The 14941-nt window shown below is 39.7% G+C and overlaps 1 protein-coding gene across 9 annotated transcripts in view; it reads left to right on the top strand.

Annotated features, from left to right (window-relative positions):
• Nucleotides 1–14941, top strand: part of ANKRD17 (ankyrin repeat domain 17) — a 181005-nt gene that overhangs the window by 94842 nt on the left and 71222 nt on the right. For 7 of the 9 annotated variants that reach the window (XM_040326262.1, XM_040326280.1, XM_040326244.1 and 4 more), the window contains one exon: nt 882–1640. The exons of the other annotated variants lie outside the window; for them this stretch is intronic. In XM_040326262.1, coding sequence (XP_040182196.1) covers nt 882–1640 — 759 coding nt within the window. The remainder of the gene's footprint in view (nt 1–881; nt 1641–14941) is intronic. 9 annotated transcript variants of the gene reach the window in all.

Raw genomic sequence — 14941 nt, 5'->3', positions numbered from 1 at the left:
GCTTTTTGGGGACTTTATAGCAAGAGTTTGCAGCATTTCATGGCTCCGTTTTTGCCCACCTTGGAGTTTTGGGTGTTCTTATTCATCTTGTATTGGTCCCCCGCTATTCCCGAAGCATTGACCATAATTAAAATCATCAGGAAGAACAGAAAAACCACATGGGTAAGGCACATGTGCAGGCCTCAAGGGCAGAGAAATCTCCACCAAAGTTCCAAGTCAGAAAAAACCCCCCCACAAGGTAGTTTAAACCTGCCTGAAACACAAATATTTGTTTTGGACGAACTGCCTTTTTAAACCTTTCCCCGTATGTTACATTACTGTATAGCAGCAAAGGTATAAAGGGGAAACCCAAATGTTTCAGGTCTTTAGTATTGATAAACACAGGTAGTCATTGGATCTGGTGCATATAACTGCTTATTAGGGGCTTTAGTTTTCTGAAAGAAGGAACATCCATAAAAAAAATTAAACATCTGCTCTGTTTTGTAATCCTTTGACAAATGTTCAAAGCTATAATAGGGATATGCGTTTCTGGGTTTGCTCAACTAGTTGCAATATGCCCTTTATCTTAAGAGACACCTTGCTTTTGAGCCAAGTCTATTTGACCACTAGACCAAAATTTAGTGTAAATTGTCAGACATTTTGCTTCTCACTGCATACTGCTTTGATTAACCTAATTTTGTTCCTTCTGTTATTTTTCTTCTCTAATTTGAAATGTCTTTGCTTATATAGACTATCCATTTTCAAGTGTGTGTGTGTGTTAGTTTTGTGGCTATAGTCATTATGTAGTTGTAAAATTTCTCTCATGTCTGACAGACAGTCATGAGGATACTATTCATTTTGCGCTTCCAATTTGGTTCTGAGGGGGTTTCTTTTTCACACAGCTACTACTAAGCAGAAGTCCAGTGGCCATGTGCCAGAAAACAGCCAGGATGCACAGGGATACATCAGCAGTCAGTCTCCAGAGAGCATTGTAGAAGAAGCTCAGGGGAAGCTGACGGAACTTGAACAGAGGATCAAAGAAGCCATTGAAAAGAATGCACAGTTGCAGTCCTTGGAGCTGGCTCATGCCGACCAACTGACTAAAGAGAAGATAGAGGAGTTGAATAAAACCCGTGAAGAACAGATCCAGAAGAAGCAAAAGATACTGGAGGAGCTTCAAAAAGTAGAACGGGAGTTGCAACTTAAGACCCAACAGCAGCTGAAAAAGCAGTATCTAGAAGTGAAAGCTCAGAGAATTCAGCTTCAGCAGCAGCAACAGCAGCAGCAGTCCTGTCAACATCTGGGGCTGCTTACTCCTGTAGGGGTTGGGGAAGAGATCACAGAGGTAGACTATGCCCACTTACAGCAGGTTGATGCTATCCTGCTCAAAGAGGACCCTCAGCAGACTGCAGTACCTATGGGCTTCTCTCCCATGCAGCCTTTGGCAATGCCTCAAGCTTTGCCACTGGTAACAGGTACACTATCTCCCGGGCCCATAACTAATCTTGCAGATCTCCAAGGAGTTATTGTGGGACAGCAAGAAATAGGTCAAGCACAACTAACAGGGCTTGGGCAAGGTGTCCTGCCAGAAACACAAGAAGGGTTAATGATAGCCAGTCCTGCCCAGACTCTCACTGACACTCTGGATGACATCATGGCAGGTGGGTATAATAGTTCAACTAGTTTCATCTGGTTTATTACATGTGCATTTTATTGACAGATCTGTTTAAGAAATGGTGTTGGAATATTTTGTTCTTCAGTTAGCTTTAAATTATTTTTTATTTGTTTTTTCTAGGTTTACTGACTTTTTTTTTTTTTTTTTTTTTTTTTTTTAATGGGCGAAAAAATAAATAAAAATATTGTAAGTGGTGGGTTTAGGAGTTTTAGAAGATTCTTGTAGATAAGTCTATGAAGTCAAGTTACTTAAAATCTTTAGTCCTCATCTACACAGGGCAACTGTTTAGCTCGTCTGAATGCCAGAACTCATGGCAGCTGTAAAAACCGCGTATTGCACGCGCGTTTAGGCATGCCTAGTGCTTTAAGTGTTAATGCATTCTTTAGGCCAGAATATTTACGCTGGCCATTGGGATGCATTAATGCTAGACATGTCTAGTATTTGGGAACATTTAGTGTTTTTTTTTTTTTCTGTCACTTGGACTCCTTTTTAATAGTTTTTTTTTTTTTTTTTTTTTTTTTTTTTAAAGCTTTCTGCATGAGCCCATTTGTCAAAGTAATAGAAGGCAAACATGCAGGGACAGAGGTTTAGAACAAGTCTTATACGTGACACTTCCACACGTATAAGTTAGTTTCTACCACTGTCCTTATTAAATAGTGGTTTATGCTACATTTCTATAAAGTAATTTGTGGTTTAGGAGAAGAAAAAAAAATTCTAACAAAAGCTGTAGGCATTGGGTTGGGGGTCATGGTGTTCTATGATCCTAAATGACTGGACCTTTTAAACCAAATTCTCTTTCGGCACTGCTGTCAAATAGCAGCTGAGGGAATTGTGTGTATGTGTTTTAGGACAAGCAATGGTTAATGACACTTATGACATCACAATCGATAAATTGAGGTGGTAGAACATCAACTAGTTTCAATAAAATAGCACTGTTCCAAATGTGGTATCATTTTTGATAGGTGATAATGGTCTGAGCAAAGATTGTGTTTGAGCCATTTTAAAGCTAGGAAACTGGAGACCTTTCCTTCCCCTTCTTCCTCTTTAAAAGGAACAGGCTTGTGCCTGATGTGCTGTACGAATTGGCAAGCTCTGTTCTCACCTGTATATGCACCTTCTGTCCCTAAAATGGTAATTAAGTGTGTTTTATATCCAAAACTGAAGCAGTTGGTAATCTAAATTGCAGTAGTCTGCTAAAATTCATAAATTATATGTAGGAGACCTGATCTTTTATTTCTACAAAGCTGGAGTTTCATTTTAAAGTACCCCCAGTCCATTGACATATCTAGCCTTTGTCATGTGGCTAACCCATAAATATGTTGAACATGCTGTTAAAGCATGGTAATTATTATAGCTATGACAAATTCAATCAGCTTTTAGAGGTATCGGAAGCAATATAAAGAAAATGTCTTGGGTAGAACCATTTGCAAACACAAATCAAATCTTTTGTTCATGTACACTGACAAAATGATGAGAGCTACCCAACAATGATTCCGACTTTTCTCGGATGCTTGATTTCTCCAGATTTATAATGGGGAAAATACTAATATCAGACACAGCTAGGCAACTAGCATTTTTGAAGTAGGCTAGCAATAATTGTGCCCATGTTTGTCTCATGGCTGCTGTACTTTTTTAAGTCTTAAAAGCAGGTAAAATTTTTGTTTTTGCCAATACCACAACTCAATCTAATTTCCTCCTGTAAAAATCCTACTTTCACTGATGGCGGAAACTGTCCGCACTCTTCCGGTGCTGCAAAAGAAAACTTTGGGTTTAATATAGTGGAGGGATCCTGTTTACCTGCCCTTTCCTGCCCTTCACCCATTCACAAAACTTAATGTATTTTGTTCACAGAATACAAGGCATTCTCTGAATAGACAAGGGGAAAGGCGTATAAGGTAAACATCAGGATCTTTCCTTGTCAGTTTACTGAATGCCCTGTGTTCTCTGAACTTTAAAAAAAAATTGAAGAATTGGCTTCTCATTGGGTTCTAGGATGCTGAGATAACTGATCCAGTGCATCTTTTGTAACCCTATCTGTCGCTTCTGTTTTCCATTACTAGAAATTTGTGTGTGCCCCATCTGTAGAAAATTAGGTCTCAAGCCTGCCTTTTACACTCCATTATGCCATTTTTGGTGTAAGAGTGCCATTTTATTGACACAAGTTTATTTCCTATTGAAGTGCTGCTATGGTTATGGGCATATAGAAGACTTACATGTGGCTTTAAACTTAATACACTGAAAGTCACATGCAGTGTCTGCTAATTTAACAGAAAAAAAGGCAGGGTGGGTAAGGCTTTATAAACTCTAGCAGCTCCTAAACTTGAGTTTTGACGTTTTTTCGCCAAATCTCCTAAACTCAACACCATAAAAGCCTATGTGTCAATGTACAATATAGGCTTTTGGCAGCGTTTTTAGGAGCTTCTGCGGTTGAGGTCCAACCTACGTCTCCTGAATGTGGAAGAGCTCTAGGAGGTTATCAGACTTTTAGTACCTGGTGTAATAGAATTATTGCTGTTATACAGTTTTTTTTTTCCAGTTTTACCTTATTTGTACTTGCTAATGACGGCATTCACTTTTTAGGGGGTAAAGTTCTTTTCTTTTTTTTTATTTATTTTTTCCTTCACATGTAGCTTGGCATACTGCTGTCTTTTTCTATAGGTTTATAAATGAAAACAAAATGATATTCTGAAGTGCAAAACGTTCTGAATAATGGAAGAACATTTTTCTCATCCATTTGGGGACCCAGGAAATCTTTGGGTTATAATGCTGCCTTCCGGGGGTATTGGACACTGATAAGCAAAAAAAATTGTAGGCCAGCCCAAGATAATCCCTCTATACCAGCATTGTTTTTCCCTCTGCTGGAGCTTGCTTTCTTATGTTGTAGCTTGCCGCTATTTTAAGCTTTTGGAATACTGAGTCTAGAATTGGTTTCTGCCAGTTTTGTAGGATTTAATACTGGAGGAAAGGGCACTGATGTCATTCTTTGGGTGGAATGGTGCACACGCTTGGCGTATTCCTGCCCTAATGCATTTCCCCACTGCTGCTCCTGCTTGAAATCAGCCACGTGGAACTTTGAGTATTGATTCCTGCTGCATGCCTGGAGTGATTTTGGTCACTTTCGGACATCTGACCCTCACCTGCTACCAGGTATTTGTGGGTTTCAAGACTAATCAAGGTCTTGCCTTTTAGCCTGAGCCTTCATATCGGCTTCATGCCACGCATTTGTAACATAGTACTGATTTTAGACAGAGGGACAGTCCTGTTCTTCCAGGTGCTTCCAGCTAACATTCTAGCAAAGGTTTTGGGGCAGCTTGCAGTGTGCTCCTTCAGACAGTGCCAATGTCTGCAGCCTGAGATCTTGTTATCTGCTCTGGGAGCCTTTACATACTTGGAGTCCTCCTTGGCTTCATCGGGTTTGACTTTAATTGGGCATGCTTCACTCTTGCCTAAGATGTGTGTTTTTTTTTTTTTTTACCACGGTAATGCAAATCCGTGACCCACAATACCAGTTATTTGTGGTTTCTGATCAGAGGCCACAAGCATGCAATTTCTTGGCTGAATGAACTTTGGCTAATCAGAATTGTTTCAATCCTTGACTGATGTGCGTATTAGGAGGATTGAGGAGTTAGTCTTTTGCTGTTATTCCAAATTAAAGGCAACAATTTTCAGCTCTTATTGATGCATTGCACATCACTCTTTATGGAAACTGGAAATCTCTGCACAAGCGGTATTATTATTTTTTTTTTCACTGGAGAACCTTCAAACTCTCTAATCTTCCTTTTGACTCTCCATTCCAGTAGTCCTCCAACTCCCTGCTTTTGCATGAGAGTCCTTTTAGTCTGATTGTACTCTTTCAAGGCAGTCCTATTTGCCCCATTTCATCCACGATCTCTACAGCACAACATTCTTTCTTACTGAAAAGTTGATCCAGTCTCTAAACAGATCATTTCATCTATCACTGAGAACCAGGTAGAGATGATGCTGTACTGGGCATAACTTTATTCTATGAAATGTTGGCCTTCTCCTGCAAGGAATCCTTATTTGTTCTGTGTAGGGACAGGGTGATTTTTAAAGACCTGGACTTCCTTCTTGCCTAAGGTAGTTTGTGCATTTCACCTCCAAACATTAGTCTTCTGTACAGCTCCAATTAAAAATAAAATAAAAACAATCCTTTTCTGGATGTGTTTTTTTTTTTTTTTTTTTAAGCGTCCAGGGTCTTTTTTTTTTTTTTTTTCAGCCAGTGCTTTTCGAAAAATGGATTTCCTTTTTGTAATTCCAAATGGACCCTGTTAAGATGCACTGGCTACTTGTTCTACCATGTCTTGGTGGATCAGACCAGGCCTTCACTTAAATTTAAGGACCGGGATCCACCTTTTCCTGTCAAGTCGCACTCAATTTGATCTGTGAGGTTTTTTTTTTTCCTGGCATCAAGCAACGGTTTCTCAGACTATGAAATCTTCCAACTGGTCTTCTGTTCACTTGCTCTGTAACTTCTACCAGGTGGATGTTGCATCTTTACCCAATGCCAGTTTCAGGCATAAGGCTTTGTAAACCCCCCACTCCAGCCTTTCACTGTTTGCTGTGTTGCCCACCGTCGGGTTGTTCTACTATTGAACATCCCTATGATTGAAAGATTTTCTGAGTACCCGAATGGACAAAAAAGAAAATAGGATTTTTGTACTCACTGTAAAATCCTTTTCTTGTTTTCTTAGTCCGTTGTGGAACAAAGATCCCACCCTTCTGTTTAATTATGTTCTTGGTACTGCTTTGCTACACAACTGAGGCATGCTGGTAGTAGGCGGGGCTACATTGGTTAGGGTTTTTTTTTCTTCTTAGCTGGTGTCCTATTCTCCTGTATGCAAGGGTATAACTCAAATGTTTACAACAACCTGTGTCCCTCAGCGGACTTTAAGAAAATAATTTTACGGTGAGTACAATAATCCTATATTTAATATATTGCACCTCATTGCTGACGTTGCTAGGTTACCACTTGATCATTTCATAGTTGAAGTATTGAATATTTTTAGTGCAATCTTTGTAAAATGAGAGTTGGGCTACTGGTAGGTATGGTGATTCAAAATAAATACAATTTTGAACCCATTGTTTTTTCTTCTGTGAAAAATCCACATGCCTGATTTTTATCTGGCACCTTCACATTCTGAAAAGGGAAAAATCGTACATCCTCAATGTGGCAAATATACTTTTCTCTATTGTTCACTGACCGGCACAGCTTGATTTAACAATCTAGGATTATACTGCTGGCTTAGGGGGGAAAAATGGCACTAGGCAATTTAAAACTAAGGCCAGCTCACTTGAGGCTTTAGCTCCCTCCCCTATCCTTAGGAGAAAGCAAGTTTCTTTGTCAGTTTTTTTTTTTATCTTTATTTTTTTTTTATCAAGTTACTGGTAGGTTTGGAGACAAATTTTGGAAATCTCAAGTCAACCAAGGAATTCAGATTTTCCCAGTTCACTAAAGTGGTTGTAAACTTCAGCCCTGAAATATAAGCAAATCATATCCCTCTATAGTGTTAACTTATCCTTTATTAAGAAGCATTATATGTAATTTTTGTCAGATTTTTTTCTTTCCTTTTGCCATCAGCATGAGTCACTTTTGACAAGTTTTCCGGACACCAAGAGAAAAATGGGGACACAGGGAGGGAACTCCAGTTGATTGACAGTTTCCTATATGTCGTTGGGAGGGGGGTGGTCTTGGTATCTTCTTTCCAATCGGCTCTCAGAGCTTTCCTCACTAAGCTTTGAAAAGAGTAACTTCAGCTTTCTGCCCCCCCCCCCTTTTTTCTGACCCAAGACCAGCTTTAAAAATCTAGCATTTTGAATGGATGTATAGAATAGATGGCAATAGAATAGGTACAACTTTATGTAGGAGGATTTGTTTCAGCTCTGTTTATCACCTGAAAGCCAGTGCACTTCACTGGGTATATTGAATGATTTACAACCACTTTAAGCATACTGGTGTTTTCTGCAGTTGGCAATAATGCATCTGACTGTCATCCAGTTAACAAAAAACTCTTTTTGGGTCCAGAACAATGGCAACTTTGCTTAGCCCTGGTTCAGAAGATCACATCTTGGGAGTGGTTAATTGGGTTAGTGCTATTTTGCCTTTTTTTTGGGTCAACATTCCTTAAAGGTATACACTCGTTTGGTTGTAGGCAGCTTGCCTGACACCAAATAAAACGGCAGTTGCGGGTCACTCTTCTATTTGGACACTATGCTGCCTTGCACAAATACATTTGGAGGAGTTTATCAAAACTGGAGCAGTCATGCATGGCAAGTTGCCCATTCCATACGCATTAATGCACCCCCATACCATTTAGATGTAGGCTTTTGAACAGAGTACCGATGACAGACCAGAATGTCACTCTCCTCTTTAGTCTAAAGGACAACGCGCTCGTGGTTGGCAAAACAAAAAATTCGAAATTTAGAATGATCTGAGCACAGAACGTTTTTCCCACTTTACAACAGACCATTTTAAATGAGATTTGGCCCAGAGAAGATGGCTGCATTTCTGGATCATGTTCAGATTTGCATGATGAAGCTTTACCTTGCATTTTTGGATAGCATGGTGAGCTGTGTTCTGACAATTATTTTTGGAAGTATTTCTGAGCCCATGCAGTGATGTCCTCGAAGCATGCCTGTTTTTAATGCAGTACTGTCTGAAGGCCTAAAGATCATGGACATCTTAATATTGCATTTTTGCCTTGTACTTTGTACACAGATTTCTCCAGATTCTCCGGGGTGTTTTTTTTTTTTTTTAAATTAAGGCTTGCTCCTTGTACAGTATAGGATTTCATGTCATCGGTGCTCGGTCTTGCTACGAAAAGTTTATCCAGCTCTGAGCAGTCCTCTTTTATCTTTTTTTTCAATGAGATAAAAACTGACAAATAGTCAGTTTCTCCCCCTTGCTGTGAGTGACAGGTGCATAAGCCTGAGAGGGGCATTCTGTGTACTTAAAATGCCCTCCTCCTTTCTTCTCCATCTCTCCCAGGATTGGCTGCCCCACACCCCAGCATTATTGGGAATGCTAAAGTCATGTGGTGACTTTTCTGTGTTTTGACTGGATGTTCGTGATTATAGCAGAAGTTCAGTGTAATAAATACACAGGAAAAAATGCATGTTGACAAGGGGTATAGAGGTGGGCGGGGAGTCTACTGATATCGCGACCCCACCCACCGAGCTGCAGACAGCAGCACCACCCACAGAATCTGCAGGTTTTCGGGTCTCATAACAGGCAGGGGAGACATTTCATAGGCAAGAATACATGCAAGAGGCATATATATCCTTATAGATGACCACTATGGCAGTAGTTTAGAAATGAGTGGGTTTACATCAACTTTAAGGTCTTTGCAATTTTATATTGAACATTTTTCTCAAATCATACAAAAAATTTAGACTCGGCTTTTCAGATTGGTGAAACTCTGCCCATCTTTACACTCCTTAAGGTGCTCTTTTTTTATTCCCAATCATGTTACTGACCTGTTGCCAATTAACCTAATTGCAAAACGTTCTTCCAATTCTTCCTTTTTAGTACCACTTACTTTGCCAACTCTTTGTTGCCTTGTCCCAACTTTTCTGAGATGGGTTGCTGCCACCAAATTTCAATTTTTGTACAATGCCTCAGTTTAAACATTTTGATATTGTGAATAAAATATGACATTTGCAAGTCATTGCATTCTGTTTTTTATGTAGATTTTACACAGCGCCCCAACTTTTTTTTACAATTGGAGTTGTATGATTGATACTCAAGTTGAGTCCTTGGGTGTTGTACAACAGACCACTTCTGAAACCTGCTAGTCGCACAATAAGTATATCCTGCGTCTTAACATCACCTCTGCTCTGCAAACATTTAATATATATCCGCTTACCAATTTAGCTGTGTTGGTGTTTTTTTTAGGCTTGCTTTCCTCATTTTAATCTGGTAATCAACCCAGCAAGTCAGGTTTAATGCAGCCTAAATTTAAAAATCTAAAATATATATTTGATGGCTTGATAATTTTTTTTTTTTTATGCTCTCTTCCATTTTTCATCCAATCATCTGGTCAGTAACATGATTCCTGTCTTAAGGTGTCTCCAGTCCACTGGAGGAGCAACAGGAACATCTTTGGCAGCAACATTGTTAATCTGGGCAGATGGTGTTGTATGCACTAGCAAAATTTAGACAGACTTGACTTACGAATTAAACATATTCCATCTTGCACTTTTTAAGCCGTTCCAGCAAAAGCGTTTTTACTTCTAGATAAAGGGTACTTGCCACCAAAAGTCCTGCTTTAATTCCAGGATCATAGGGGTGGGTCAGCATCTTCTATCCATCATTTAAAGCATTCCTTCCATTCTCTAGTTCCAAGACCTGCAGTTTGTTCTCCATCCCCTCAGGTTCAGAGGATTTAAGCATTCCATGCTGAACAGGGGATCAAAAACTGCATTGAAATCCACCTCCGCATTGAGGTCTTCTCCACTTTCTTCATCAGATGGGGACATCTAATGACCTTTCTGGAGATTTGTTATGCTCTTATAGCTGCTGCATGGGTGCGTGAAGCAGAGTTTCGCATCTTTCCATGTCTCTGCAATGTCCGGCAGATCTACTTTCAGATTTTCAAGTATTCTTAAACCAGAGGCTTATCAATCCTACTACACAAACCTGTCTACAGTTCCAAAAACCCAAAGGCTGCATTCATCCCTCCCTGGATTTAAAAGTTCTCAATACCTTTTGTATGATCTCAAGTTTTGGATAGAATTTTTTCAGTCCGTTTTTGCCTACTTTCATTGGGGAGATTTCTGGCTTCCATTGACTTACCTATTCTATTTTTATACACTACTAGCATTTGTTGACTCATGTTGAATATTCACGCTTTCCCATCTTTCCACAACATCGGTGATTTCTTAATTTTGTTGTGGGTGACAAACGCTATCCATTGTTGCTCTTTCCTTTTTTGTCTTTGGTTTGGCTTTAGAAGTATTCACCAAATTTCCTCTCATCCCTTCTGAATCTTCTTTTGTCTCAAAGGTTTTCCAATCATTGGATACCTAAGCGATATGTTGCTAAAAGAGCAGTTCTCTCTGACCTTGGACTGCAGCGTCAATCACAATGCAGCAGATGGATTCTGACCTTCGACAAATCCTCCTTGATCCTGTCTTATTCGCCTAGAGTACTTGGCATTCTCCAGGTTTCCTTTCCTGCCAAGGCTTTCTGCCCCAGGAGAAGTTGATGAAATTGCAGTATTGGGTTGTGTAACTTCAGTTTTGGTTTTCATCTTCATTGCTGAGCTGAAATAGAGTACTGGGGCTTTTGGTTTTGAATCGGTCCCAATTGATCAATTTCGCTGCAAAACTTGCTGCTGAACATTTTCATGCCTCGAGACAAATCAAGTCTTTCTCTGGACAACATTATCCAGTTACATCCGGATACCAAGATGTCTGTCATGGTATGTTCTGTCCACGGCACTGTTGGAGGCCAAGGTTATTCTTCTTCCTTTACATTCGAAGAGTGCCATGACCGATGCCAGTCTACTGGGTTGGGGTTGGAGATCTGGATCATTTTTCTGTTCAGGTCTGTTGGTCTCAGGATCAAGGCTTCCAATCAAGTTAGTTACAAGCATTTTATCTGGCATTGTTTTACTAGTCTCCCCTTCTGGCTGATCTGGTATGGCTACAGTTGGACACCACCACAACTGTGGCTTAAAGAATTTGTGGGGACAACAGGAGTGTTGCGTTGGCAACAAAGGTACACTATCCTGGACAGAGTTTCATGTTTTTTGTTAATTTTCGTGGAGAACTTGGAAGGCAGAATGTATTTTTTCCGGCAGACGTCACTGGACCTGGGGGAATGGTCACTTATGTGGAGTTCTGGGAAATACTTTGCGCAGAGGAATGCCATTTATGAATCTGGGAGCTTCTCAATTAACCAAGGACAGATTTGCCTCAAGGACATTGGACCAGATACAACAGATGCTCTGGCGGTGCCATGAGATCAATGTGCCCCAATTTATTCCTTTCCTCTGACTGCTATGGGCTTTGCTTCAATCAATTGACATTTCGGTAGACTCTTGGCTAGGGTCTGGCCTCAGAGCATGTTATGCTAACCCCGTTGTTGGCTGACATGCCATAGCTTCTACTTGGTTGGCTTGGATATATTATCTTGAGGACTGATCTTCCACCCTTCCTCTTGCTTGCTGGCATTGATGTCATGGCTGTTGAAGTCCAGGTTCTGAGATTTTTAAAACCTAACTCTTAGGTTTTTTTGGTGACATTAGATGTAGCTGTAAATTCAGCACTGTATGTAGTGTAGTGTCAGCTACATACAGTCTACAGCGATGGGTTCCGGCAGCAGTACAGGGACTTCTGTTCCCAGAACAAAAAGTTAGGCTAAACACTGCTCATTCATTCCAAGGATGGACTCGGTCTGACCTGATTTTGTTCTGACAGCAGAAGAGAAGTCCCTGTACCGCTTTCCAAATAAACTGTTTAAAGTAGTGCAAAACCTGGAGTTGGGCTTTAACGCTTGTAAATCTACTTCTTACAAGATTTATCATTTAAATGTGGCATACTCTGTTGCAAATAGTTTCTTGAGGGTTTCCCCGTGTATCTTTGGTAGACTGTGTTGCTTCTTTTCTACAATTAAAAGTAGAAAAATATTTGACCATTGGTACCATCGTGAGTCGGATGTCTGCCCTACCTGTTCTTTTTCAATGTATCGGACTAATCTATTGCTGATTTGTACAGTGATTCAATTTATACACATTGATCCCCCTTTTAGGCCTCTACCACTGTGGGACTTGCATCTAGTATTGTCAGTGTTACAAATACCTCCATTATTACTCATTCAGGCATCCCCTTGGCGTTGCTTTCCCTTAAAGCGGAGGTTCACCCTAAAAACTATTTTCTAACATTACATTGTGCTCATTCTCAACATTGACAGTACGCTGATGGTTATTTTTTGTGTATATATATATATATATATATATATATATTTATATATATATATATATATATATATAAAAAATTTTTTTAGCCGTACTTACCGTTGTATCGCTATTTTACCCACGGTCTTCTGGATAGTGGCTCCCGTGGGAGTGGGCGTTCCTATGCACAGGCTTAGTGATTGATGTGATGGCAAAAGCTTCCTCACGGCCCATAATGCGCGTCACGAGTTGCCGAAAGAAGCCGAACGTCGGTGAGCAGGCGCCGTATAGCGCCGACTTCTTCCGGCAACTCGTTATGCGCCGTGGGAAAGCTTTTGTCATCACGTCAATAACTTAGCCTGTGCATAGGAACGCCCTCTACCATGAGAGCCACTACCCGGAAGCCGGCGGGGAAAATAGCGATACAACGGTATGTACGACTAAAAAAAAAAAAAAAAAAAAAAACATCATCGTACTGTCAATGTCGAGAGTGAGCACAATGTAATGTTAGAAAATTGTTTTTAGGGTGAACCTCCGCTTTAAGAAATATATAAACCCAACTTTTATATTCCTGATATGTGCCATTTACTTTTTTTTTTTTTTTTTTTTTTCTTGTATTGCTTGCTTTGTGTGAAATCCCTGGTTGTTCCTGCCAGTCCCTTCTTTTCAAAAAACTGACCACGATAGGCATTTAAGCACACCATGGTCAGTTCTGAAAATTCAGCTGGCCTTCCTTGAATGATCAGACTTGTCTCCTGGCCCCCCTGCCAGTTACTGGGAAGATTAATGTGCTGCTGTCTCCCCTGCTCTAGTTTTCTGTGCTCCTAATGCAGCTGAGAACAGAGGTTATGGACAAGTCTGATTATTGGATGAGAGTTCCCAGCACAGCTAGAGAACTGACCACAGTGTGCTCTCTTGCCTAGATGGTCAGTTTTTAATAGAAAATTAGAGGAACTGGCAGGAACACCAGGTATTTTGCACAAATGGTAATACCAAGAGAACATGGTACAAAAGGCACATACCAGGAATATGAAATGTGGGTTTACATTCTTTTTAACGTAGCTATTCTTAAAGGTTTCTTGGTTGTCAGCATTGTCCTGAAGGGGAGCTCCATTTAATCTCAAAACAAGGTGGTTTTGAGACCATTGATTTTTTTTTTCTTTTTTTTTTTTCTCCAAGGTAGTCTTCTTTTTATCTTAAGGATATTGTGTTGCCAAGTTGTATCAAGCTGTGTCCCTCAGTAGACTCCCAAGAAAGGAATTTTACAGCAAATTCAAAAATCCTGTTTTGCTGATATAGTTTTCCTTTTAACAAAATTATCCATGGCAAATCCTACATTATTTGAAATGCTATCTCAAATATGATGGGTTGTTGCTTAAAAGCACATGATTTTTTATTTATTTTTTAAATGTTCTATTCACCTCCTGAGTTGTAGGTGTGATGGGCTATAGGCACAATATGAAAGGTTATTTACCTTAATGCAGAGAATGCATCAAGGTAAAAAAAACTTTTGACCCTTTTTATGCTTGGTGTTTACTTGCATTTAAGGCCATTACTATTGTACTATAACTCACGTCTTGATAGAAAAACAGATTAAGGGTTTAAAACACTGGGCTTAAAAAAAAAAAAAAGGCTGTTCTTTTGGAAGGAAAAAAAATTAGTTTAGGAGCGTTTTTACCTTTTTCCAGGGAAAAAAAAAGAATTTTTTTTTTTTTTTTTTTTTTAGTTTTTTTAATACCGTATATGCCTTTTTTTTTTTTTAAGTGCTGAGCTTAAAATATGCCTCAAAACGCCCTAATGTGCATGGGCAAATAGGAAAACATTAATCTGTTGCTACAGGCAAAATTCTAAACTCCTGTAGAAGTAGACTCTAATGCAGCATACACACGATCGGAAATTCCAACAAGAAAAGTCAGATGTGAGCTTTTGGTCGAAAATTCCGACCCTGTGTATGCTCCATCGGACTTTTGCTGTCGGAATTTCGGCCAACAAAAGATGGAGAGAGCAGGTTCTCCATTTTGTTCTCTATATTCGTCTGTATGCAATTCCCGACGCGCAAAAAACACGCATGCTCAGAATCAAGCAGACGAGCCAAACTGCCTATTGAACTTCATTGATCTCGGCTCGTTGTTAGAATTTTCGATCGTGTGTAAGCAGCATAAAGCTATAGTAAGCGCAGCTTTTTACAAAGCACCTACAACACGTTAAGCATACAGATGTGAACCTTTGGTTTTGGAACATTATTACCTCAATGTCATCTTCACTGCTACTGGAACTCCCCCACCCCCGGCAGAGATATTGGGGCTATGTTTTTTTTTTTTTATGTGGGTCAATATTAAATTCATAGGTAACCAAGCAGAGAGACGAAATG

The sequence above is a fragment of the Rana temporaria genome, chromosome 1 (genome assembly GCF_905171775.1).
Source record: "Rana temporaria chromosome 1, aRanTem1.1, whole genome shotgun sequence".
NCBI lineage: Eukaryota > Metazoa > Chordata > Amphibia > Anura > Ranidae > Rana > Rana temporaria.
This window is presented reverse-complemented; position numbering and strand designations above follow the sequence as displayed.